Consider the following 27,730-nt stretch of genomic DNA (forward strand, 5'->3'; position numbering starts at 1 on the left):
CGCCCGGCCACCACTGAGGGAGCTGACAAGTTTCCTGGCATTTTTTTCGGGTTCGCGGACTTTGGCACTGTAAGTGGCCAAAGCCACTATGTGCGCGGGAGCCCTTGGTTCCGGCAAGAAGCTCTGAAGTTCCGGCATGATATGCCGCATGTTTGGGGATATTGGTGTATTTAGATGACAGCATTGTTCTTAAGGGATGTCAGTGTGTCTGGCTGGTGTCATTATTCTTGGGGGATATCAGTGTGTCTGGGTGAAATTTATTTTCCTGTGGGAGGTCAGTGGGTCTAGTTGATGTCGTTATTCTTTAGAAGCTCAGTGGGTCTAGATTTTTCTTTAAAGAAGTTGGTGTGTCTGGCTGATGTCATTATTCTTGTGGGATATCAGTGTTTCTGGATGACATCATTGTTCTTGGGAGATATCAGTGTTTCTGGATGACATCATTGTTCTTGGGAGATATCGGTGTTTCTGGATGACATCATTGTTCTTGGGAGATATCGGTGTTTCTGGATGACATCATTGTTCTTGGGAGATATCGGTGTTTCTGGATGACATCATTGTTCTTGGGAGATATCAGTGTTTCTGGATGACATCATTGTTCTTGGGAGATATCTGTGTTTCTGGATGACATCATTGTTCTTGGGAGATATCGGTGTTTCTGGATGACATCATTGTTCTTGGGAGATATCAGTGTTTCTGGATGACATCATTGTTCTTGGGAGATATCGGTGTTTCTAAATAACATCATTGTTCTTGGAGGATATCTGTGTGTCTGGCTGATGCCTTTATTCTTCAATAATATTTGTTTGCCTGGTTGACATATTGTTCTTGGGGGATATCGGTGTGTCTGGGGAATGTCATTGCTCCTGAGGGGATGTAGGTGTACCATTGGGGTGTCTGGATGATGTCATTGTTTTTAGGGGGTGTCAATATTTTTGGGTGACATCATTGTTCTTGGGGGAAGGTCAGTGGATCTAGATGACATCATTGTTCTTTTAGGGAGCCTGTATGCCTGGCTGTTGTCATTATACTTGGAGAATATTGGTGTGTCTGGATGACATCATTGTTCTTGATGGATATTGGTGTGTTGGGGTGACATCATTGTTCTTGAGGGATATCGGTGTGTTGGGGTGATATCATTGTTCTTGGGGGATATCGGTGCGTCTGGATAACATCTTTGTTCTTGAGGGATATCGGTGTGTCTGGATGGTATCATTGTTCTTGAGGGATATCGGTGCGTCTGAATGACATCATCATTGTTCTTGAGGAATATCGGTGTGTTGGGGTGATATCATTGTTCTTGAGGGATATCGGTGTGTTGGGGTGATATCATTGTTCTTGGGGGATATCGGTGCGTCTGGATGGCATCATTGTTCTTGAGGGATATCGGTGTGTCTGGATGACATCATCATTGTTCTTGAGGGATATCGGTGTGTTGGGGTGATATCATTGTTCTTGGGGGATATCGGTGCGTCTGGATGACATCATTGTTCTTGAGGGATATCGGTGTGTCTGGATGGTATCATTGTTCTTGAGGGATATTGGTGTGTTGGGGTGACATCATTGTTCTTGAGGGATATCGGTGTGTTGGGGTGATATCTTTGTTCTTGGGGGATATCGGTGTGTTTGGGTGATATCTTTGTTCTTGAGGGATATCGGTGTGTTGGGGTGATATCTTTGTTCTTGGGGGATATCGGTGTGTTGGGGTGATATCTTTGTTCTTGGGGGATATCGGTGTGTTGGGGTGATATCTTTGTTCTTGAGGGATATCGGTGTGTTGGGGTGATATCTTTGTTCTTGGGGGATATCGGTGTGTCTGGATGGTATCATTGTTCTTGAGGGATATTGGTGTGTTGGGGTGACATCATTGTTCTTGAGGGATATCGGTGTGTTGGGGTGATATCTTTGTTCTTGGGGGATATCGGTGTGTTTGGGTGATATCTTTGTTCTTGAGGGATATCGGTGTGTTGGGGTGATATCTTTGTTCTTGGGGGATATCGGTGTGTTTGGATGATATTATTGTTCTTGAGGGATATCGGTGTGTTTGGGTGACATCATTGTTTTTGAGGGATATTGGTGTGTTTGTGTGACATCATTGTTTTTGAGGGATATCGGTGTGTTTGGGTGAGGGAAGTCGGTGTGTCTGGGTGACGTCACTGTTCCTGGAGAACAGCTGGGTAATATCATTGTTCCTGGGATGTGTCTGGGTTGATGTCCAGGGGGAGAAGGGGGGATAATATTAGGTTTAGAGTGTTAGGGCTAGGGGATCAGGGTTAATGTCTGGGGGATGGGTGATGTGGGTATGTCTGGGTGATGCTAACCTGTCTAGATGATCTAGGTGTCTCTGGGGGATGGGTGGTGTTATTATGGGCAGAAGATGTGCCCCTATTTCAGTATTCAGTTCAAAGTTGTGATGTCAGGTAGGATAAAGAGAACCTGTTCACAGACAATTGTAGGGACCCCAGGATAGGCATAGTGTCCCTCGTTCTTTCTTCGTCAGGGCTGTAGCTAGCCTGAGTTGTTCACCATTCTCAGCTCTGCAGGTCTTCCTGAGCTTTGATCAACGATTGCCTGCCAGCTGCTGATGAGGAGGACCCCATAGTCTGAGTTTGATGACCAGTGACTGAGCTATGAATATTTATCCCCTCCAGCCAATCACTGAGGAGCTGGCTCAGTGGAGTGAGCTGGGGGAAGGTGATAAATGTTTGGAGAAACTATCCATCCTCCCATGAAGAGCAGGGAGGAAGTTTGTGTGTGATTACAGCAGAGGAAATTTTGAATGAAGATGTCAGACTGGAGGGAGATGACTGATGACTGGGATCAGTCATCATATTGGGGGACTTCAATTATCCCGACATTGACTGGGAAGAGGGGACTGCACACTCACAGAAGGCCCGCCTATTCATGGAAACCTTACTGGATAATTACATGTCACAGTTGGTGGACTCTCCGACTAGAGAAAATGCAGTCCTGGATCTATTGATCACTAATGACCCAGACCTAATCTCGGAGGTAGGAGTCCAGGACAACCTGGGCTCTAGGGATCACAGTTTAAATAACAATATAACAAGGCAAGTGGGGAACATAAGAACCCTAAACTTCAGAAGGGAAAACTTTCCCAAATTGTGCTCAATGATGGAAAGGGTAAACTGGGACCAAACCCTGGGATCACTGACCACGGAGGAAAAATGGGAATGCTTTAGGAACATATTAAACAAATGCATCTCGCAGTGCATTCCTATGGGAAATAAATTTAGAAGAGCCAAACCTGGCTGGCTAAACCGTAGCGTTAAAAAACTTATTAGGGGAAAAAAATGGCCTTCAAGAAATATAAATCAGAGGGCACAGTATCGGCTTACGAGCAATACAAGGAGGCAAATAAGAAAAGTAAATACGAAATCAAAATGGTTAAAATCAACTTTGAGAGACAAATAGCGGAGGATAGTAAAAAAAACCCAAAGAAATTCTTTGAATATATCAACAGCAAAAAAACTAGGGCAGAGCATATTGCACACATAATTAACGATGATGGGAGGATGGTTACAGAGGACACTAAAAAAGCAATCGTGCTGAATGCTTTTTTCTCCTCAGTCTTTACACAGGAAAAGGAGGGGTACACTGACCATGACTGTATGGGGTACACTGACCGTGACTGTATGGGGTACACTGACCATGACTGTATGGTTAGTAGTAATACACAGGACTTGCCGCTATGGCTAACAGATGGTGAAATCAGGGAAAGGCTGGATAAAATTAACACAAATAAATCACCAGGCCCGGATGGCGTACATCCGAGAGTACTCAAGGAACTCAGTAAGGTTATATCCAGACCACTGTTCCTGATCTTTGCTGACAATATTAGGACAGGAGATGTACCGGGGGATTGGAGGAAAGCTAACGTGATACCGATATTCAAAAAAGGGCAGAGGCATGTCCCAGGAAATTATAGGCCTGTCAGTCTGACATCGATAGCATGTAAACTTCTGGAGGGGATGATAAGGGACTATATCGTAGAGTTTGCTAAAGACAACAACAGAATCAGTAGTAATCAACACGGGTTTTCAAATGGGCGTTCTTGTCAAACCAATCTCTTAACATTCTTCGAGGAGGTGAGCTGTGAGCTAGATAGGGGGAGACCAGTGGATGTGGTGTACCTGGATAGGGGGAGACCAGTGGATGTGGTGTACCTGTATTTCGCTAAGGCATTTGATACAGTTCCCCACAATCGCTTAATTTATAAAATAAGGTCTGCAGGCATCGACCGCAAGGTTTGCTCTTGGATACGGAACTGGCTAAAAGGGCGTGTCCAAAGGGCGGTAATAAATAGCGCATACTCAGACTGGTCTGAGGTTGTAAGTGCGGTCCCCCAAGGCTCAGTCCTGAGACCAACCTTGTTCAATTTATTCATAAATAGCATTGAGGACGGGATCAGTAGTTCTATATCAGTTTTTGCAGATGACACAAAATTGGGCAGGGCAATAACAGAAGTGTAAGGTTTTGCACTTGGGGATTAAAAACATAAAAGCACAATACACGTTAGGGGGGGAACCTTTGGGGGAATCAAAAATGGAGAAAGATCTGGGAGTCTTGGTGGATGATAGACTAGGCAACAGCATGCAATGTCAAGCGGCTGCTGCCAAAGCCGGCAGAATATTAGCATGCATAAAGAATGGGATGTATTCCAGAGATAAATCTATAATCCTTCCAGTGGCACACCAACGGGGGGTGGGCGGAGGGGCGGCCCGCCCCGGGTGCCACGCACTGGGGGGGTGTCAGCCAGTGTCCTGCCCGGCGTGTTCTGACAGATCCCATATCTCAGTGTGAAGGCAGTGGCAGCTCCTTCAGTCCGCGCTGCTAGCGCGGGGGGGCCGTGGCGGGAAGAAGGGGGCGGAGCCATGGCAGGAAGAAGGGGGCGGAGCCTCAGCGGGAAGAAGGTGAGTGCCCAAGTGTGTGTGACTGGATAGGAGGGGGATGGGGCAGCTGCATATGGAGAATAATCAATGCTGAATAACTGATTATCCTCCTCTCCCTCCTGCAGGAAGAATAGGGAAAGATCAATTCATCTATATGCAGCTGCCCCATCCCCCTCCTATACAACTTATTTTGCTTGCACCCCAGTAGTCTTAACCCCCCCTCCAGTGCTCTTAACCCCCTCCCAGTGCTCTTAACCCCCTCAATGCGCTTAACCCCCTCAATGCGCTTAACCTACTCTTTAGTGCTTTTATCCCCCCCCCCAGTGCTCTTAACCCCCCAGTGCTCTTAACCCCCCCCTCAGTGCTCTTAGCCCCCCCAGTACACTAGACCCCCCCTGCTCTTTAGCCCCCCCGGTGCACTTCAGCTCCCCACAGTGCTTTTCATCTCCCTCCCCCTATGCTCCCTGTCCCCCCCAGTGCTCTCCACCCCCCTGGTTTTCCCTGCCCGCCCCCAAGTGCTCCCTGTCCCCCCCAGTGCTCTCCACCCCCTGCGCCTTCCAACCCCCCTGCAATGCTTTCCAAACCCCCTATTAATTCTCTCCAGTCCCCCCCCCACCGTGCCCTTCAGCTCCTCGAGTGCTCTCTGTTTCCCCTAGTGCTCTTCTATCTTCTATCATGTCCTCAGTCTCTGACCATCTCCTGTACCATGTCTGCAGTCTCTGACCATCTCTTGTATCATGTCTGCAGTCTCTGACCATCTCCTGTACCATGTCTGCAGTCTCGGACCATCTCCTGTATCATATCTGCAGTCTCTGACCATCTCTTGTATCATGTCCTCAGTCTCTGACCATCTCCTGTATCATGTCCTCAGTCTCTGACCATCTCTTGTATCTTGTCTGCAGTCTCTGACCATCTCCTGTATCATGTCCTCAGTCTCTGACCATCTCCTGTATCATGTCCTCAGTCTCTGACCATCTCCTGTACCATGTGTGCAGTCTCTGACCATCTCTTGTATCATGTCCTCAGTCTCTGACCATCTCCTGTACCATGTCTGCAGTCTCTGACCATCTCTTGTATCATGTCTGCAGTCTCTGACCATCTCCTGTACCATGTCTGCAGTCTCGGACCATCTCCTGTATCATATCTGCAGTCTCTGACCATCTCTTGTATCATGTCCTCAGTCTCTGACCATCTCCTGTATCATGTCCTCAGTCTCTGACCATCTCTTGTATCTTGTCTGCAGTCTCTGACCATCTCCTGTATCATGTCCTCAGTCTCTGACCATCTCCTGTATCATGTCCTCAGTCTCTAACCATCTCTTTTATCATGTCTGTAGTCTTTGATCATCTCCTGTATCAAATCCGTAGTCTCTGACCATCTCTTGTATCATGTCTGCAGTCTCTGACCATCTCCTGTATCATGTCCTCAGTCTCTGACCATCTCCTGTTCCATGTCCTCAGTCTCTGACCATCTTCTGTATCATGTCTGCAGTCTCTGACCATCTCCTGTATCATGTCCTCAGTCTCTGACCATCTCTTGTATCATGTCTGTAGTCTTTGATCATCTCCTGTATCAAGTCCGTAGTCTCTGACCATGTCTTGTATCATGTCTGCAGTCTCTGACCATCTCCTGTACCAAGTCTGCAGTCTCGGACCATCTCTTGTATCATGTCCGCAGTCTCTGACCATCTCCTGTAGCATGTCTCCAATCTCTTACTCAAACTTAAACACATTGCTTATAATATTAGCTATCTATTTATGCTGAAGGTAGGACTGTGCAGGGGAGGCAGAGAGTGCAAAAGGGGGAACTGTGATTAGAGAGAGACGAATGGCAGACTGCAAGGGGCACTGTGATGGGGGGCTGTGAAATTGGGGGGTTAGAATTAGGGCTGGGGTTAGGGGGATAGAATTAGGGTTGAGGGCTAGGTTTGGGTGATAGGATTAGGGTTGGGGGTTAGGTTTTGGGGTTAGGAGGATAGTATTAGGGTTGGGGGTTAGAATTAGGGTTGGGGTTAGGGGAATAGAAATAGGGATGGAGGTTATGTTTGGGGTGATAGGATTAGAGTTTGGGGTTTAGTAATAGGGCTGGAGGATTGGGGTGGGTTAGGGGGTTAGAATCAGGGTTGGGGTTAGGGGGATAGAATTAGGGTTGAGGGCTAGGTTTGGGTGATAGGATTAGGGTTGGGGGTTAGGTTTTGGGGTTAGGAGGATAGTATTAGGGTTGGGGGTTAGAATTAGGGCTGGGGTTAGGGGGATAGAATTAGGGTTGAGGGCTAGGTTTGGGTGATAGGATTAGGGTTGGGGGTTAGGTTTTGGGGTTAGGAGGATAGTATTAGGGTTGGGGGTTAGAATTAGGGTTGGGGTTAGGGGAATAGAAATAGGGATGGAGGTTATGTTTGGGGTGATAGGATTAGAGTTTGGGGTTTAGTAATAGGGCTGGAGGATTGGGGTGGGTTAGGGGGTTAGAATTAGGGTTGAGGGCTAGGTTTGGGGTGATAGGATTAGAGTTGGGGGTTTAGTAATAGGGCTGGAGGATTGGGGTGGGTTAGGGGGTTAGAATTAGGGTTGAGGGCTAGGTTTGGGGTGATAGGATTAGAGTTGGGGGTTTAGTAATAGGGCTGGAGGATTGGGGTGGGTTAGTATTAGGGGTGGGTTAGGGGGATAGAAATAGGGTTGAGGGCTAGGGTTGGGGTGATAGGGGGGTAAAGGGGATAGGATTAGGGTAGTAAAAGGGTTGGAGGATTAGGGTTGGGGAGTTAGGGTAAGAGGTCATGGACAGGATTAGTTTTGGGTGAACTGACCCGTCACAATAAATTATATAAAACTCCTCTGATTAATTCTCCTGCTAACCCTCCCGTGGTTCCCCCTCAGCAGCACACATAGTATGTGGTAATGTCCGCACTCACCCAGAACGCAGGTCACACATCGCAGGAGAACCGACATCGCCCAACCAACGTCTGTATCAGTAGGAAGATTACTGCACTGATATCACAGAGACTGCAAGAAACTGAACTGTCCCAAAGAAGGAAACCAGCAGAAAGTCAACTCCCCCCCCCCCCCTACCCTCCTCTCCATCCACTTACTGCACTCTGCCCATAGTACTCAGGGACTACACTGGGGGGATGCTGACTGTGCAGAGCCTTGTGACCAGGGAACCCATATACTACACAAGGTTTTACTGAGATCTACTGTATGTAGTATCAGCCTTCGTTCTGCAATAGGGCTGTGGTTGGGTTCTGTGGTCGGTGGTTTCCTCTCGTTGAGGTGCTCTGAGTATTGCGGTTTGGTGAGTGTTAGCTCTGCACTCAGGAAAGGCAGCGTGGGAGCGGCGCTCACACATTAATCTATAGACACCTTACCTTCTGTGTTCACACCTGGAGGAATGAAGAACGGACCGACCCCCTCCATATAACACAAGACAAGGACTTCTGCTGACATTGTATTTCACTTTTCTTTTCTGTTTTAATACATTTTTACTGAAATTTTTTAAAATTACAAAGTAAAAAGTAAGAAGAAATTTGTTTTACATGAACTCCAAAAGCACATCTCCAGAAAGCCGGACCGAGGGTCCCCGGGTCCTCCCATCATAAGAACAGGGCCGGTGCTAGACTATTTTACGCCCTAGGCAAGACCAGCTACTTGCGCCCCCCCCCCCCCAAAAAAAGGGAAGGGGTTAAAAACTCCTCTATGTCATACCCAGTGACCCCGATCCGATGGTTCCTCCATGTTATGCTGTCATACCCAGTGACCCCCATATTCCTCCATGTCACACCCGGGGACCCTAATTTCCCTCCATGTCACACCCAGGCACTTTGATGTTTTTCCATGTCACACCCTGGGACCCCAATATTCCTCCATGTCATGCTGTCATACCCACTGACCCTGATGTTCCTCCATGTCACACTCAGGGACCCCGTGTTCCTCAATGTCATGCTGTCATACCCAGTGACCCCAATGTTTCTCTATGTCAGACCCTGATGTTTTTCCATGTCACACTTGGGCACTCTGATGTTCCTCCGTGTCACACTTGGGGACCCCAATCCCCCATGGCACACCCAGGGACCCCAATTCCTCATGGCACACCTGGTGCCTCCTAACCCCTGTTACACCCGGTGACCCCTATCCCCCATGTCACACCTGGTGACTCTAATTCCCCATGGCACACCTGGTGACCCCGATTCCCTTTCATACCAGGGATGCTCCATGTAACACCCAGGGGCCCCGATCCCCTGTTCTGGGGACACTCACTGGACGGTATGAAGAGAGTGGCCCGCACTCTGCCCTCCTTCACTGTGATCCTGCTAATTCCTTCTCACAGGACGCTCCTCTCCTGGACCAAAGTGCTCACCACAGCTCCAACCAGCTCCTGGTGGAGGTAAAAGCAGCAGTCAGAGAGCTCCGCATGTCCTTCATCGCCAACCTCCTCAGACCATTCCCGGTGCCTCGTCGTTTCTGCTCCAGTAAAGGTGCCGCCCTCTAGTGCTGAGCTCCTGCTCAGGTTCAGCTCTCCTCCGCTCCCTGCTTAATACCAACCCAGGGAAATGAACGGCTGCCTACCAACTCAGTGCAGTCTCTTCCTTCCTGGGGTTAAGGCCGCTCAGCTCCAGCCAAAGAGGATCATTATGCAGGCAGCACTCTGGTGGGCTCCCTTCCTGCCTCTTGGGGCCCCTCCAACAGTGGTGGAAATCCAGGACCTGGTAGTTGCGCCACTGCCCAAGACACCTGGCATCTTCCTATGTCCCTTCTTCCTCCCCCACCACCACCCCTCCCCTTAGCTCACAATAATCATTCATGATGGAGAGAGAGTGCCGACTCGTGGCTGCGCCCCTAAGTGGCAATGCGCCCTAGGGTGCTGCCTACTTTGCCTAGTGGAAGCAGTGGCCCTGCATAAGAATCAGGGGTTTATCGGAGGCATGGAGGACTCTTTCTGGAAGTCGGGGGTAGGGAGATGGCCAGCCATCTCTGTGGTGTAGTTTAGGTTTGTAGCTCACGGTTTCAGTGATCTTGCTGGTAAAGCTGGCCATACACCGGTAGAAACTCATTCAAGTGTTGTACGGAAATTCTGAAAAATCATTCATCAGAGCATTAAAGCGGTAGTAAACCTCGGTTGTTTATGGGGGAAAAAAATCCCTGAAAGTCAATGTTCTAATGTGTAGGGTGCAGAGAGAGAGAGAGAGAGAGAGAGCGAGACTTACCTTAGAAAGAATCTCTCCAGCACAGTGCTGTCACTGCTGAGAGGGCTGACATCTTCCCCCAGTCCTCCTTCCAGGTTTACGTCCTCCGGCTACATGAGAGGCCGGGGGCGCGATGACGTCACCTCCGCACATGCACATGGGAACCCCCGTTTACAGCACAGGCTCTGCACTGTATGCCAGACCTTCAGAGCACATGCACCGGTAACGTCTCCGGCTGCATGCACTCTGAATATCTCCAAAAGTTTAGGAGGTATTCTCAGTACCTACAGATGAGCTTTACTATAGGCTTGCCTGTAGGTACAAGTGATAGAACTGAGTTTTCTACTACTTTAAATCTTTCCGTCAATGAGTCAACCTATTGCATTCGGATGCCATTCAAATTTGCTGCTTGTATGGAATCCCAGACATATTAATCAAGTTTCATTACAATATGGACGAGTATTCCCAAACGAAAACAACATTCATGGTTAGAATTGGGTTCGTTTGAGAAAAGGTTTCCATCCCACTCCTTCCAATTTTCTCATGACTGGTTGAAAACCATCTGGGTTTGGACCCCAATATTCATTAGAAAATCGAATGAATGCTCCAAAAGTGGAAGATTTCGAATGTATGGCCAGCTTCGATTGGCAAGTAAAAGCAGATGGTGATGGTGGTGGGGGTTTTAGAAATAGATGTCAGTAACCAGGCATGTGAACTTAGAATAAGGTTGCCATTTGTCCCTGTTGTGACTGGTCTGTCCATAAGCAATGGGATTCGTCCCCCCAGAGCTGCTGGGTAGTGTAAATTTGAGCTAAAACATTCCCCTTCTAACTTTTTTCAGTTTAACAAATAGGGGTATGGTTTTGTGGGCATGGCTGAAAATAAGGGTGTGGCTTTGTGGGCATGGCCAGTAGGGTGTCCCCGGATTTTATTTAAAAAATCCATCAACCTTAGCTTAGAGGAGAAGAATAAGAGAAGCAGTCCGAAGAAGAGAAGGAAGAAGACAAGCAGAGAACATCATAGCCGGGTGGGGGGGGCTAGGGGAGGGATTGGGTAGGCGACCAGCAGATGGATCCATTGGAACTGGTATCCTCCAGCTGTGGACTAGAGATTAGGGTGGTTCCCAGTATCAGAGGACCAGCCAAAGTCTACAGTGTTCCATCAATGGGGTCCAGACTTGTTCCTGTTTTGCCATCTTGTGAAGATGAATTTAGATGACCCCATAGACATCCCAACCTACGGAAAGGTGTGTGTTTTGAAATGTAGGGGTGTACATGGTCAGGGGGACACAAGTCCATTGGGTTCAACTGAAAGAAAATACATGGATAAACTGGAAACCTTCATCCATAGAACCCTAAACACACAGAAACAAAAGAGGAACCCATAAAAACCTTGCAATATCATTCTCCACTCTGCTCTCACCAGGACACAGTCGATCCAGAGCAAGACAAAAAAACCCCATATAAAGCATGGTCCAATCTGCTCCGAAAGGGAAAAAAATTCTCCAAGATCCCGTAAGGAAATCAGATATCCCCTGGATCAACAATCTCTTTTGGTATTACCTATAAATGTTAATATCCAATTAAATTAAACAACCTACAGAACTGGCTAGAACTAGATCCCAGGAAAGTCTCAGAGAAACCTTTTCATGTCTGGACAGAAATCCTCTTTTCCTTGAGGCCCCCTTTTTATTGTCCATGACCCTAAAGTGACCCATGGATCAATCATGTACAGTATTTCTAAGAAGGTGATCATATCATGTGGAGTGAGGATTATAGTCCAAACAAAAGTGACCCTGTGCACAATGTCAGGGTCAGTGAGATCGAAGACCATGGACAACTTCCAGGATCCGGAGATCTTCTTCCCTGCATAGCGTGGGTACATCTGATTTGTGACTTCATAAAAAGGAAGAGAAATTCCAAATTCTCCCCAATGCCCAGCCTCCAATCCCTTGCTTCCGATTCCATAGCTGCCAACTTTGATCCTCAAATTCCCCATCATGTCCCTCCAATTCCCAATATCCCATCACCAATCCCCCATCCCTTACCCCCCATTTTAGGGTCTCCCGGTTCCTCAATCTCCTGGCCCCCCCCCCACCACCATTCCCCCATCCCTTACTCCCAATTCCATTGTCTCCTAGTCCCTCAATCCCCTAACCACTCCCACCTCCAATCCTCCATCCTTTACCCCCGAGTTCATTGTCTCCTGATCCCTCAATCCCCCAACCCCCCACCTCCAATTCCCCATCCCTTACCCTTGAATTCATGGTCTCCCAATCCCTTAATCCCCAGACCCCATATCTCCAATCCCTTACCCCCGATTTCATGTTCTCCTGATCCCTCAATCCCCGGATCCCCCACCTCCAATCCCCAATCCCTTACTCCTATTTCATGGTTTTCTTGATTCCCTCCATCCCTAGACCCCCCACCTCCAATCCCCCATCCCTTACCCCTGATTTCATGGTTTCCCATTCCCTCAATCCTCTGACGCCCCCACCTCCAATCCCCCATCCCTTACCCCCAATTTTATGGTCTTCTTATCCCTTAATCCCCTGATCTCTCACACCACCAATCCCCTATCCCTTACCCCTAATTTCATGGTCTCCAGGTCCCTCAATCCCCTGACCTCCCCCACCACCAATCCCCCATCCCTTACCCCTGATTTCATGGTCTCCCGGTCCCTCAATCCCCTGAACTCTCCAACCACCAAATCCCCATCCTTTACCTCTGATTTCATGGTCTCCTGTTCCCTCAATCTCCTGACCTCTCCCACCACCAAATCCCCATCCTTTACCCCTGATTTCGTGGTCTCCTGTTCCCTCAATTCCCAAAACCCCCTACCTCCAATCCCCCATCACTTACCCTTGATTTTATGGTCTCCCGATCCCTCAATCCTTCATCCCCCCACCTCCAATCCCCCATCCCTTACCCCCGATTTCATGGTATCCCAGTCCCTTAATCACCAGACTCCCCACCTCCAATCCCCCATCCCTTACCCTTGATTTAATGGTCCCCCGATCCCTCAAACCCCTGATTCTCCCACCTCCCATTCCTTATCCCCCTTCCCTGATTTCACGGTTCCCCAATCCCCTGACCCTTCCCACTACCAATCCCCCATCCCTTACCCCAATTTCATGGTCTCCTGGTCCCTCAATCCCTGGACCCCCACCTCAAACCCCCATCCCTTACCCTCGATTTCATGGTATCCCCATCCCTTAATCACCAGACTCCCCCTCTCCAATCCCCCATCCCTTACCCTCGATTTCATGGTCCCCCGATTCCTCATACCCCTGATTTTCCCACCTCCAATACCTTATCCCACTTCCCTGATTTCATGGTTCCCCAATCCCTCAGTTTCCTGACCCCCCCCCCCCCCGCCCCCTCCAATCCCTTACATCTGATTCACTGTTTCCCAATCCCTCAGTTTCCTGATCCCAATCCCCCATCCCTTACCCCTGATTTCATGGTCCCCCTAAACCCTGTAACCCAGCAGGCTTGAATAGAAATGACTCAAAGACTCTGTACTTTATTCACTCCATAGATTCCATTTATTGGTAACAACATTTTGTGACAAAAAGAAAAAAAAAAAAGCTGAAAGTTTTTGGCAGCATTTTCCCGCTGTCAGCTGTGCGGCCTGAAGGGGGAGCCACTGTATGGTGTGAGCGCATGGCTCAGCACGGACAATATACCATATGTACATCCTGTATATACAGAGGGGGAGGGTTCAGCAGAAGGAAGCTGGAAGCAACTTGCAGAATAAAAATAAACTTTTCTCAGACACAAAGAGGAAATATAATATCCTGAATATTTTATAACACACAATATTGCATAATATTCTATAAGACACAATAATATTACATCACATGAAATAATATTCTATAACACACAATAATATTACATCACATGAAATAATATTCTATAAGACACAATAATATCACATCACAGGAAATAATATTCTATAACACACAATAATATTACATCACAGGAAATAATATTCTATAACACACAATAATATTACATCACAGGAAATAATATTCTATAACACACAATAATATTACATCACATGAATAATTTTCTATAAGACACAATAATAGTACATCACAGGAAACAATTTTCTACAGTCAGGTCCATAAATATTGGGACATGGACACAATTCTAATCTTTGTGGCTCTATACACCACCACAATGGATTTGAAATGAAACAAACAAGAAGTGCTTTAACTGCAGACTTTCAGCTTTAATTTGAGGGAATTTACATCCAAATCAGGTGAAAGGTGTTGGAATTACAATAGTTTATATATGTGCCTCCCACTTTTTAAGGGACCAAAAGTAATGGGACAATTGGCTGCTCAGCTGTTCCATGGCCAGGTGTGTGTTATTCCCTCATTATCCCATTTACAGGGAGCAGATAAAAGGTCCAGAGCTAATTTCAAGTGTGCTTTTTGCATTTGGAATCTGTTGTTGTCAACTCTCAATATGAGATCCAAAGAGCTGTCACTATCAGTGAAGCAAGCCATCATTAGGCTGAAAAAACAAAACAAACCCATCAGAGAGATAGCAAAAACATTAGGTGTGGCCAAATCAAGTGTTTGGAACATCCTTAAAAAGAAAGAACGCACCGATGAGCTCAGCAACACCAAAAGACCTGGAAGACCACGGAAAACAACTGTGGTGGATGACCGAAGAATTATTTCCCTGGTGAAGAAAACACCCTTAACAACAGTTGGCCAGATCAAGATCACTCTCCAGGAGGTAGGTGTATGTGTGTCAGATGAAGATCACTCTCCAGGAGGTAGGTGTATGTGTGTCAGATCAAGAACACTCTCCAGGAGGTAGGTGTATGTGTGTCAGATCAGGAACACTCTCCAGGAGGTAGGTGTATGTGTGTCAGATCAGGAACACTCTCCAGGAGGTAGGTGTATGTCTGTCAGATCAAGAACAGATAAAATTTATGGACCTGACTGTATAACACACAATAATATTACATCACAGGAAATAATATTCTATAACACACAATCATTTTAATTAAGAGCAATGCAGAGTTTAGAGCAAATGAGTCACTTGTGTATAATCAGAGCAGCAGCTGCTGTATACTCCCAAACTGGTATCTCCAAATATTATAAAGGGGATCATTTATAAAGAATTTGCATAAAAATAATTTGCCCGCTGAATGTGCAAGTACATTCGTTCTGTGCATATGGATAAAACAATGAATGCAAGAAGGCCACACCCTGTACTGCTCAGACGTAAATCATTGATTTTCAATAAATATTGCATTTAACCACTAGATGCCAAGTATTATAGGAAATTCTTGCGATACTTTGCTCCATCTAGTGGCCAAATGCGGTATTTTCCAGTTACCCTCAATAGCCTGAAAGGCCTGGAGAAATGCCGGATGATTGGATGACGTCATTGTTCCCTGGCAGTTTTTTAGTTGAGATTTGTTGACCTGGGTGTCCTGCTGTTGGCCCTCTTATCACAGCTATTGACTTTCCCTGCCATCAATCATTTTATTCCTGAGCATTATATCAGAGAACACAAACCCAGAATCCCACCAACTAAGAATAGACTAATGCCACCAACTAAGAATAGACTAATCACCCTATAAAATGTGGCTGAGTTGTCTCCACATTCTTTATTTCCAGGACTTGAACTGTATTGGATAAATCTTGTCTGGTCCCCCAATTCTCACCCCCAATGTTTGGCCTTTAACCCTACAATCCTCTGCCTCTGATTCCCCAAGTCTTCCAATTTCCCTCATCCAATACCCTATTTCCCCTGCTACTGAACCCCAAATTCCTAACCTTCTTATCTCAATCTCCCTTGATCCCTGAATTCCAGTCTCCCCTTCCTTACCCCGGCTTCCCTTCCTTACACATCCCACTTCCCCACTCCCTTGACCTCTGCATCCCATTTTCCCACTCCCTCAATCCCCCAACCTCTACCTTCTACTTCCCCACTTCCTCGATTCCCCGGCGTTTAATTCCCACTGCCCCACTCCCTTGACCTCTGCGTTCCATTTTCCCACCCCCCCTGATCCCCCAACCTCTACCTTCCACTTCCCCACTTCCTCGATCCCCTGACGTCTACATCCCACTGCCCCACTCCCTTGATCTCCCAACCGCTATGTCCTATTTCCCAACTCCCTTGAACCCCTGGTCTCTACATCATATTTCACCACTCCCTCGACCTTCCGATCTCTATGTCTAATTTCCCCTCTCCCTCGATCCCCTAACCTTTCTGTCCCACTGCCCCACTTCCTCGATCTCCCGACCTCTACATTCCATTTCCCCACTCCCTCGATCCCCTGACCTCTGCATCCCATTTCCCCACTCCCTCGACCTCCCAAACTTTACCTTCTACTTCCCCACTCCCTCGATCCCCTGACCTCTGCATCCCATTTCCCCACTCCCTCAATCCCCGACATCTACATCCCACTGCTCCACTCCCTCGATTCCCCAAACCAGTGGCAAAGCCAGAGGGCTAGCTGGGGTGGCAATTGCCACCCCAGACGACATCCTTGCCACCCCTGTTGCCACCCCGCTCGCACTCGCTTATGCTCATAACATTAGCTGAACGAGAGGGCGCCTGTGCAGCAAGTCCTCTGTGACTGTGAGACTGAGCGTGGTGAGCGGCAGCGGCACCGCGAGCCGCTGCACAGCTAACCAATCACGCGTGCCTGCACACCTGATTGGTTCGCTGTGCCGCTACTCACTACATTGATGGGTTGGGATGCTGGTCACTACATTGATGGTTGGGATGCTGGTCACTACGTTGATGGGTTGGGATGCTGGTCACTACGTTGATGGGTTGGGATGCTGGTCACTACGTTGATGGTTTGGGATGCAGGTCACTACGTTGATGGGTTGGGATGCTGGTCACTACATTGATGGGTTGGGATGCTGGTCACTACATTGATGGGTTGGGATGCTGGTCACTACGTTGATGGGTTGGGACGCTGGTCACTACATTGATGGTTGGGATGCTGGTCACTACGTTGATGGGTTGGGATGCTGGTCACTACGTTGATGGGTTGGGATGCCGGTCACTACGTTGATGGGTTGGGATGCCGGTCACTACGTTGATGTGTTGGGATGCCGGTCACTACATTGATGGGTTGGGATGCTGGTCACTACGTTGATGGTTTGGGATGCAGGTCACTACGTTGATGGGTTGGGATGCTGGTCACTACATTGATGGGTTGGGATGCTGGTCACTACATTGATGGGTTGGGATGCTGGTCACTACGTTGATGGGTTGGGACGCTGGTCACTACATTGATGGGTTGGTACGCTGGTCACTACATTGATGGGTTGGTACGCTGGTCACTACATTGATGGGTTGGTACGCTGGTCACTACATTGATGGGTTGGTACGCTGGTCACTACATTGATGGGTTGGGATGCTGGTTACTACATTGATGGGTTGGTACGCTGGTCACTACGTTGATGGGTTGGTACGCTGGTCACTACATTGATGGTTGGGATGCTGGTCACTACGTTGATGGGTTGGGATGCTGGTCACTACGTTGATGGGTTGGGATGCCGGTCACTACGTTGATGTGTTGGGATGCCGGTCACTACATTGATGGGTTGAGATGCTGGTCACTACGTTGATGGTTTGGGATGCAGGTCACTACGTTGATGGGTTGGGATGCTGGCCACTACATTGATGGGTTGGGATGCTGGTCACTACATTGATGGGTTGGGATGCTGGTCACTACATTGATGGGTTGGGATGCTGGTCACTACGTTGATGGGTTGGGACGCTGGTCACTACATTGATGGGTTGGTACGCTGGTCACTACATTGATGGGTTGGTACACTGGTCACTACATTGATGGGTTGGTACGCTGGTCACTACATTGATGGGTTGGTACGCTGGTCACTACATTGATGTGTTGGGATGCTGGTCACTACATTGATGGGTTGGGATGCTGGTCACTACGTTGATGGTTTGGGATGCAGGTCACTACGTTGATGGGTTGGGATGCTGGTCACTACATTGATGGGTTGGGATGCTGGTCACTACATTGATGGGTTGGTAAGCTGGTCACTACGTTGATGGGTTGGTACGCTGGTCACTACATTGATGGGTTGGTACGCTGGTCACTACGTTGATGGGTTGGTACGCTGGTCACTACATTGATGGGTTGGTACGCTGGTCACTACATTGATGGGTTGGGATAGGCGTGCGCACGGGGTGTGCCATGGCCGCCGTCACTGTGTCTGCTGCTTTCTGCCCCTGGCTGCTCAGCTCCCGAACCCAATCCTGTCGGTGCGGAGACTGAGAGGGACTGTCTGGGGGAGGACCCTGGCCTGCTGTAAGGGGGGGATCTATATAGGGGACCTCACCTCACCATGGCCTGCTGTAAAGGAGGATCTATGGGGGACCTGCCCTAGCCTGCTCTAAAGTGGGATATATGGGGATCCTGCTCTCAAGAGGATCTATGCCATAGATTCCCCCTTCAGAGCAGGGTCCCCATAGATCCCCTTTAGAGCAGAGCCCTGTGATCGGTGTGCGGCCTTAAAAGAATAATGTTTACTTTGATAATTGTTTGTTTAATTAAAAATGTTTTAATACATTTAGAATGTTTGTTCACATTTATTTATAAAAGTGTGTGTATATGTATGTGTATATGTGTATGTGTATATATATATATACATACACACGCATGTATATTGACCCCCGAAAATAATACCTTGCCACCCCTTTGCCACCCCTGTTTTAAAAGTCTAGCTCCGCCACTGCCCCAAACTCTACATACCATTTCCTGCACCCATGATCCCCTGACCTCTGCATCCCATTTCACCACTGCCTCGATCCCCTGATCTCTACCTCCATTTCCCCGGTCCCTTGATCCCCCTTCTTTTCTCTGACAAGGAGGACCTACAATAACCTGAAGATTATATGGCGCAATATTATCATCACTATCGCTGCCAATTCACATTTGGGGATGAATATAACATTTCTGTGCCAAGCATTTCCAGATACGCCATTTGTTGATTTGTACCTGGGGGGCGGAACCTTCCATTATGGTCCTCCCACCACCCAATGGGTGTAAAGTCTTCTCACTGTATGGGGTGTGGCCACATTCTGTATTTCCAGGACTGGAGACCTGTATATAGAATTTTATTGGATACATTTTGTCTTCACATATCACATGTCTGTGACGGTTCTCTTTATTGGATGATGTGATTGATGGGCAGGCAATGAGGAAGGGACATGATGAAATGGACATTGCCCCCTCCAAAAGGCACTGACCAATCAGCTGACAGAGCGAAGGATCAGTTGGTTAATTAACAAGTTACAAAGCATCGCAGTGAAACCCCGCCCACAGTGTAGTCCGCCCCCACGCTCTCCTCATTTCGTCTCTCCCACGTCTTGGGGCTCCTGAGGCACCTCGTCATTTACCGCCTGCCCCCCTGTTGGATCCTCCATCATCGTCTTATACTGACGCTTGAAGAAGCCCAGCTGGAGGGACAGAAAACAATATGGCGGTAAAGATCGAATCATCATTATCCAAATAAAACAACATTGAGGGCGGAGTTCTACAATCATCTCATTTCCATATATGATGTCATAATGGCGGAATACTCACAGCAACCAATCATAATTCATCTCTTATTTATCTGACCACAGCGTCAATCTTAGGATTAGAACTATGGTCAGTGTTAGGGTTAGTATTGGGGTCAGTGTTAGGGTTAACACTCGGGTCAGTGTTAGGGTTAGCATTGGGGTCAGTTTTAGGGTTAGCACTAGGTTCAGTGTTAGGGTTAGCACTCGGGTCAATGTTAGGGTTAGCACTAGGGTCAGTGTTAGGGTTAGCACTCGGGTCAATGTTAGGATTAGCACTAGGGTCAGTGTTAGGATTAGCACTAGGGTCAGTGTTAGGATTAGCACTAGGGTCAGTGTTAGGATTAGCACTAGGGTCAGTGTTAGGATTAGCACTAGGGTCAGTGTTAGGGTTAGCATTGGGGTCAGTGTTAGGGTTAGCATTGGGGTCAGTGTTAGGGTTAGATGAAATCCAAATGGGAAAGACCGCTCCAGGTGGGCCAGGTATCAGGTGCTGGTCGGATCCGTCAATCCAGAATCATATAGAGCAAAAAGAGATGACCGCACTCCGATGTAAATCAAAAATTGGAGTAAATTTATTCCACATCAAACAATAGGCAACTGGAACAACACACTGTGGATGCAGGACACAAAGGCAGACGCGTTTCACGACTTAGAGATGTCGCTTACTCATTTCCAGTTGCCTATTGTTTGATGTGGAATAAATTTACTCCAATTTTTGATTTACATCGGAGTGCGGTCATCTCTTTTTGCTCAGTGTTAGGGTTAACATTATGGTCAGTGTTAGGGTTAGTACTATGGTCAGTGTTAGGGTTAGAATTCTGGTCAGTGTTAGGGTTAGCACTAGGGTCAGTGTTAGGGTTAGCACTAGGGTCAGTGTTAGGGTTAGCACTAGGGTCAGTGTTAGGGTTAGCATTCTGGTCAGTGTTAGGGTTAGCACTAGGGTCAGTGTTAGGGTTAGCACTAGGGTTGGTGTAAGGGTTAGCACTAGGATCAGTGTTAGCATTCTGATCAGTGTTAGGGTTATGACTAGGATCAATGTTAGGGTTATCACTAGGATCAGTGTTAGGGTTAGCACTAGGATCAATGTTAGGGTTAGTATTATGGTCAGTGTTAGCATTAGAATTGGGTTAAGGCTAGTGTTAGGGTCAATGTTTGGATTAGTAGTAGGATTAGTGTTAGGATTAGTGTTAGGATCAGTGTTAGGATTAGTGCTAGAGTTTGGTTTAGTCTTAGCATAGGAATCTGAGTCAGGATTAGTGTTAGGGTTAGTGTTAGGATTAGTGTTAGGATCAGTGTTAGGATCAGTGTAAGGATTAGTGCTAGAGTTTGGTTTAGTCTTAGCATAAGAATCTGAGTCAGGATTAGTGTTAGGGTTAGGCTTAGCATTAAGGTAAGAATTAGAATGAATGCTCCCCCCACACACAGTCTCTGCCCAGCCGACCTTCTTCTGATTGTCCTATGTGGGCTCCCCGTGTGAAACGACTTACCTTGTACAATCCGGCCGTTAGCAGGGCCAGCAGGACCAGCCCCCCCACACTGCTCCCGATTATAATGGGGACATAATTGTACTTGGGGGGAATTTCCAGCACAGTCTGAGCCTGCGGGAGATAACACAGATTATAAACACAGTTCTGAGCAGACATTAGTGATCATATAAAGAGAACCAGTCATGATTGGATGGATGGATAAGTGAATGAGTATTTGGAAAGGATGGAATGGGGATGGGTGGATGAATGGGTGGAGAATGGATGGATGGACTGATGGATGTGTAATTGTATGGGATGGAATAGGATGGGTAGATGGATGGATATATGGGTGGATGGATGAATGAATGGATGGACTGATGGATGGGTAGTTGGATAGGGTGGAATGGGATGGATGGATGAGTGGACGGATGAATGGGTGGAGAATGAATGGATGGACTGATGGATGGGTAGTTGGATAGGGTGGAATGGGATGGGTGGATAGATGGATGAATGAGTGGATGGACTGATGGATGGGTAGTTGGACAGAGTGAAATGGGATGAGTGGTTCTTTGGATAGATAGATGGATGGATAGATGGATGGATGGAGAGTGGATGGACTGATGGATGGGTAGTTGGATAGAGTGGAATGGGATGGATGGTTCTTTGGATAGATAGATGGATGGATAGATGGATGGATGGAGAGTGGATGGACTGATGGATGGGTAGTTGGATAGAGTGGAGTGGGTTCTTTGGATGGATGGATGGATGGATGGATGGATGGATGGATGGATGGATGGATGGATGGACTGATGGATGGGTAGCTGGATAGAGTGGAATGAGATGGGTGGTTCTTTGGATAGATGGATGGATGAGTGGATCGAGGAGTGGATGGAGTGGATGGACTGATGAATGGGTAGTTGGATAGAGTGCAATGGGATGGGTGGTTCTTTGGATAGATGGATGGATGGATGAATGGATGGATGAGTGGATGGACTGATGGATGGGTAGTTGGAGAGAGTGGAATAGGATGGGTGGTTCTTTGGAAAGATGGATGGATGAATGGATGAACTGATGGATGGGTAGTTGGATAGAGTGGAATGGGATGGGTGGTTCTTTGGATGGATGGATGGATGGATGGTACCTGGGCTCGGGTGAAGTGTTGGCTCTGATGATAGGTCCGGTTATCGTATACAATCTCTGCCCAGCTCTGTAGGGAGATTTTCTTCTGTTCCGTCTGCAATAGAAAGAAAAGGTGTACATACCTGTGTATACTGTGTACCTACCTGTGTGTATACTGTGTACCTACCTGTGTGTATACTGCGTACCTACCTGTGTGTAGAGTGTATTTGCCTTTGTGAATGGATTGTACCTACCTATAGTGATGGACGAACAACGGTCGGGGCGGTTCGCGAACGTCAGCCACAAACTTTCTCAAATGTCCGCGAACCGCGAGTTTGCGGCGGGCCCCATTGACTTTAATGGGAGGCGAACTTTAAAAACCTTTAGGTCATATTTACAGCCACCAAAGACGTACTAGCTGTGCACAAATAGTCCCAGCACATGGACAATGTCATAACAGAAGTATTGCAATTGGAAAAGTTGCCCTAAATTTTTTTTTTACAGCAAAAAACATTTTTTTCCCCTAAATCAGCCAGAACTGACAGCAGCCGGTAAATACATGTCAAATACATATAGGGTTCATTCACACGTCTGTAAAATGGGTCCGCATCCGTTCCACAATTTGGCGGAACCTTTACAGACCCATTGGTTTTCATTTCCAGTCTGAAAAATTAGGCATTCACAGGATACAGAAGTAAGTGTCGGCCATTCCAGGCCCCAAAAATTAGCCCACATGGGTTTACCTGACAGCTAAGAACGTAGTATTATGTGGCTGAAGGTTCATTAGGCATTGACAGAAAAAATAATTGTCGGCCATGAAAGGACCAAAAATTAGGCATTCAATGGACATGAAATGTCTTTTATGCCGCTGTTTTTACTGAAGACAAGGACTATGAATTGCTGTGGGTGGATGGCGGTCTGGTGGATATTTGTGGCCTGGCATGAGGAATTTCGATGAAACCTGGTCTACTGGTCACATGTGTAGAATTCCTCAGAGATCCATGCCTCATTCATTTTTATAAATGTGAGGTAGTCTACACTATCATGAGCTAGGCGAGTGCGCTTATCGGTCACGATCCCCCCTGCTGCACTGAACGTCCTTTCGGACAGAACACTGGACGGGGGCAAGCCAACAGTTCCATTGCAAATTGTGCAAGCTCTGGCCAGAGATCAAGCCTGCCCACCCAGTAGTCCAGGGGTTCATCACTCCTCAGAGCTTCCACATCGGCCGTTAACGCGACGTAGTCGGACACCTGTCGGTCTAGGCATTCCCGGATGCTGGATCCGGAGTACAGCTGTTGATGGTTCGGCTGAAAGAAGGATCTCATATCTGAAGTGACCAAGACATCTTCAAACCGCCCTCTTCTCGCAGGCGCTGTTGGATTGCTACCCGCAACTGTCCCTCTGTGACTGGAAATTCCTCTGCCAGCACACGGAAAAGCTGAATGCAGCATTTCCCACAGCAAGGCCTGGAAGTGCTGCATTCTGAATGCCCTCTGTGATTGTGGTAACATTTCCACCATTTTTTGTTTGTACCAGGGGTCTAAGTACGTTGCCACCCAGTACTGGTCCTTGCCCTTTATGCTTTTTATACGGGGGTCCCCCTTAAAACACTGGAGCATGAAGACCCCCATTCGCACTAAACTGGAAGTGGTGTAGTGGCCTGCTTCCAGCTCATCATCCAGGATAATGTCGTCCTCGTTCTCCTCCCCCCATCCACGGATAACACCAGGGATCCCAGAAAGGTTTAAAGCATGCTCTTCTTGCTCCTCCTCATCCGCCCCGGCACCAGTGTACCATATCATAAATCACATATGCATATACAAAGTGCTGAGTGCTACTGATACCAATAACCACGTGTGTGATTGCGTGCTGTAACAATGTATGGCGCCAGTGGATACCCCACTGATTGCACCGCTGCTTACCGCACTCTTAGACAGTTGGCTCGGCACTCAGCACTTTGTATATGCATATGTGATTTATGATATGGTACACTGAGCACAGCCCATGCTAATTTATTTGAAGGTTTACTAGCACGCAGCACTTTGGTTTTATCTTTGCACTACAAAGCACTATATGCACTTTTTGAATAAACGTATGAATTATACAGTTTATGGAATTGCACAGACATAATATTTAAAGTGGTAGCGCCGGTCCCAACATCACTTGCACTTTTTTCATGGCTGTGTAAGATCTTCTGAAATGGCCGAGATTTTCCAGGCCTGCCGCAAGACGTCCTGGACCCCAGGGTATTTGGCAAGGAATCACTGCACGGCCAAGTTCAGGACGTGTGCCATGCATGGCACATGTGTAATTTTGCCCTGTTTCAGTGCGCTCAGCAGATTGGCACCGTTGTCGCACACCACTTTACCAACTGTCAAATTGTGCGGTGTCAGCCACTGATCTGCCTGTGAACGCAAAGCTGAAAGGAGTGTAGGACCAGTGTGGCTCTTGGCTTCCAGGCACAACAGACGCAACACAGCATGGCAACGCCTCACCTGGCATGTGGAATAGGTTCTGGGGATCTTGGGCGGCGCAGCGGAAGAGACGGTAGCAGCGGAAAAGGAGGAGTCAGCCGAGGAGGAGAGGGAGGATGGAGGAGAAGGAGGAGAAGAAGAGGCAGGCCTGCATGCAATCCGTGGCGGTAAAACCAAATCTACACGGGTGCCACGGTTTACATGCTTGACGGCTGTCAGAAGGTTCACCCAGTGGGTAGTAAAAGTGATATACCTTCCCTGCCCGTGTTTGCTAGACCACGTGTCTGTGGTCAGATGTATCTTGGCACCAACACTGTGTGCCAGAGATACATTTACTTGCCGCTGAACATGGCCATACAGCTCTGGAATGCCCTTCTGCGAGAAATATTTCCTGCCTGGGACCTTCCATTGTGGTGTCCCAATGGCCACAAATTTCCGAAAGGCCTCCCCGAGTCAACCAGTTGATGTGGCAGTAGTTGGCGGGCTATCAGTTCCGTCAAGCCAGCAGTCAAACGTTGGGCAAGAGGGTTATCCGGCGTCATCATTTTTTTACGCTCCAACATTTGGGCCATGGAAGCCTGCCTTTTTCCAGAACAACGTGACGACGGCATCATGGAAGGTGGAGTGGAGGACGGTGTTGCTCCCACTTAAGGCGGTTGTCCTTAGGTGAGTGTTGGGCTTACCACGACTTATGCGTTGACTGCAAAGGCTGCAGATGGCAACACTATTGTCAGCAGCAGACACATTAAAAAAAGCCCACACTGTGAGCCATGTGCCGGTGTCCTGGGAGCGCCAGATGTGACTGTACATGGTTGATGGCTCGCTTCTTATATATTTGCAGTCTGCTTTGCCCCTCCTGTGCAATGCAAGTTCTGCCTGCTTCTCCTCCCTATTTGCTGGTCTGTATCTCCCTCTGAACTCCCCTCCTCATCCTCTCTTTTGGCCACCCATGTGACGTCCATAGACACGTCATCATCAACGTCACCTTCCCCACCACTAACATTCGAGATCTCGGAGTAGGCAGCAACAGCGGGGACCAACCTCCTTGGGCTGATCTGGGCACTGTCGTCAGACTGCTGAGTGGCGGCTGTTGCTACCTCCTCTTCCTGATCCGATGCCAATAGAGGGTGCACATAGAGAGGATGAGGAGGGTGCAGAAGAGGAAGGCTGAGTGAGCCACTCAACCAAGTCTGGTGCGTCCTTTGATGTAATAGAACGCGCCTTCTGAAACTTCACACTTTGGCTCCGGCCTACTGCTCCTGCCCTACCCCTACCACCCCTGCGTACGTGTCTGCCTCTTCCTCTGCCTGTCATTTTTAAAATTACCCTGTGACAAAAGTCTCTAGAGAATCGCAGTATATCTGGAAAAAGGTATATAACACCCCGCTTCAATCTGTGGTATTGGGAGGCCACAGGTTTATCACACCAGTTCTACAAATAATTGGCCAGTAACTGTTGTCACTGTGTGTAGCACAGTTAACACAGCAAAAGAGGCCACATTTTTGCAGGTTAAAATACAATCTTATAAAATTATACTGTTAAAAAACACCCCGCTTCAATGTGTGGTATTGGGGGGCCACTGGTTTATCACACCAGTTATGATACTTTAAAAGTGCTTTTGTCACTGTTTGTAGTATTGCTGCAGCAACACTCAGTCACCACACCAGTCACAATGCTGCACAGTGCACAATACAGTGGTGATCTAAAGTTTGGGCACCCCAGGTAAAAATTTGTATTAATGCGCATAAAGAAGCCAAGGAAAGATAAAAAAAATCTCCAAAAGGCATCAAATTACAGATTAGACATTCTTATAATATGTCAACAAAAGTTAGATTTTATTTCCATCACTGACACTTTCAAAATTACAGAAAACAAAAAAATGGCATCTGCAAAACTTTGGGTACCCTACAGAATTTATAGCATGCACTGCCCCCTTTGCAAGGCTGAGACCTGCCAGTGTCATGGATTGTTCTCAATCATCGTCTGGGAAGACCAGGTGATGTCAGTCTCAAAGGTTTTAAGTGCCCAGACTCATCTGACCTTGCCCCAACAATCAGCACCATGGGATCTTCTAAGCAGTTGTCTAGAAAACTGAAACTGAAAATAGTTGACGCTCACAAAGCTGGAGAAGGCTATAAGAAGATAGCAAAGCGTTTTCAGATGTCAATATCCTCTGTTCGGAATGTAATTAAGAAATGGCAGTCATCAGGAAGAGTGGAAGTTAAAGCAAGATCTGGAAGACCAAGAAAAATATCAGACAGAACAGCTTGCAGGATTGTGAGAAAAACAATTCAAAACCCACGTTTGACTGCACGATCCCTCCAGAAAGATCTGGCAGACACTGGGGTTGTGGTACACTATTCCACTATAAAGAGATACTTGTACAAATATGGTCTTCATGGAAGAGTCATCAGAAGAAAACCTCTTCTACGTCCTCACCACAAAAATCAGCGTTTGAACTTTGCAAATGAACATATAGACAAGTCTAAAGCATTTTGGAAACAAGTTCTGGGGACCGATGAGGTTAAAATTGAACTTTTTGGCCGGAATGAGCAAAGGTACGTTTGGAGAAGAAGGGGCACAGAATTTAATGAAAAGAACCTCTGTCCAACTGTTAAGCATGGGGGTGGATCAATCATGCTTTGGGGTTGTATTGCAGCCAGTGGCACAGGGAACATCTCACGAGTAGAAGGAAAAATGGATTCAATAACATTTCAGCAAATTTTGGATGGTAACTTGATGCCATCTGTGAAAAAGCTGAAGTTAAAGAGAGGATGGCTTCTACAAATGGATAATGATCCTAAACACACCTCGAAATCCACGGGGGGGTTACATCAAGAGGCGTAAACTGAAGGTTTTGCCATGGCCTTCACAATCTCCTGACCTCAACATAATTGAAAATCTATGGATAGACCTTAAAAGAGCAGTGCGTGACAGACAGCCCAGAAATCTCAAAGAACTGGAAGACTTTTGTAAGGAAGAATGGGCAAAGATACCTCAAACAAGA

The 27,730-nt window shown here is 47.4% G+C and overlaps 1 protein-coding gene across 1 annotated transcript in view; it reads right to left on the minus strand.

Annotated features, from left to right (window-relative positions):
• LOC309557763 (uncharacterized protein) overlaps positions 1-27,730 on the minus strand; it is a 228,439-nt gene that overhangs the window by 110,767 nt on the left and 89,942 nt on the right. Inside the window, exons 27-30 of the mRNA XM_082260528.1 lie at positions 22,269-22,361; positions 21,149-21,259; positions 19,464-19,556; positions 19,158-19,353 (exon numbers count right to left, since the gene is read on the minus strand). Of these exons, the coding sequence (XP_082116654.1) occupies positions 19,158-19,353; positions 19,464-19,556; positions 21,149-21,259; positions 22,269-22,361 (493 nt within the window). The remainder of the gene's footprint in view (positions 1-19,157; positions 19,354-19,463; positions 19,557-21,148; positions 21,260-22,268; positions 22,362-27,730) is intronic.

Source organism: Pelophylax lessonae, assembly GCF_965119305.1.
Source record: "Pelophylax lessonae genome assembly, chromosome: 6".
Lineage (NCBI taxonomy): Eukaryota > Metazoa > Chordata > Amphibia > Anura > Ranidae > Pelophylax > Pelophylax lessonae.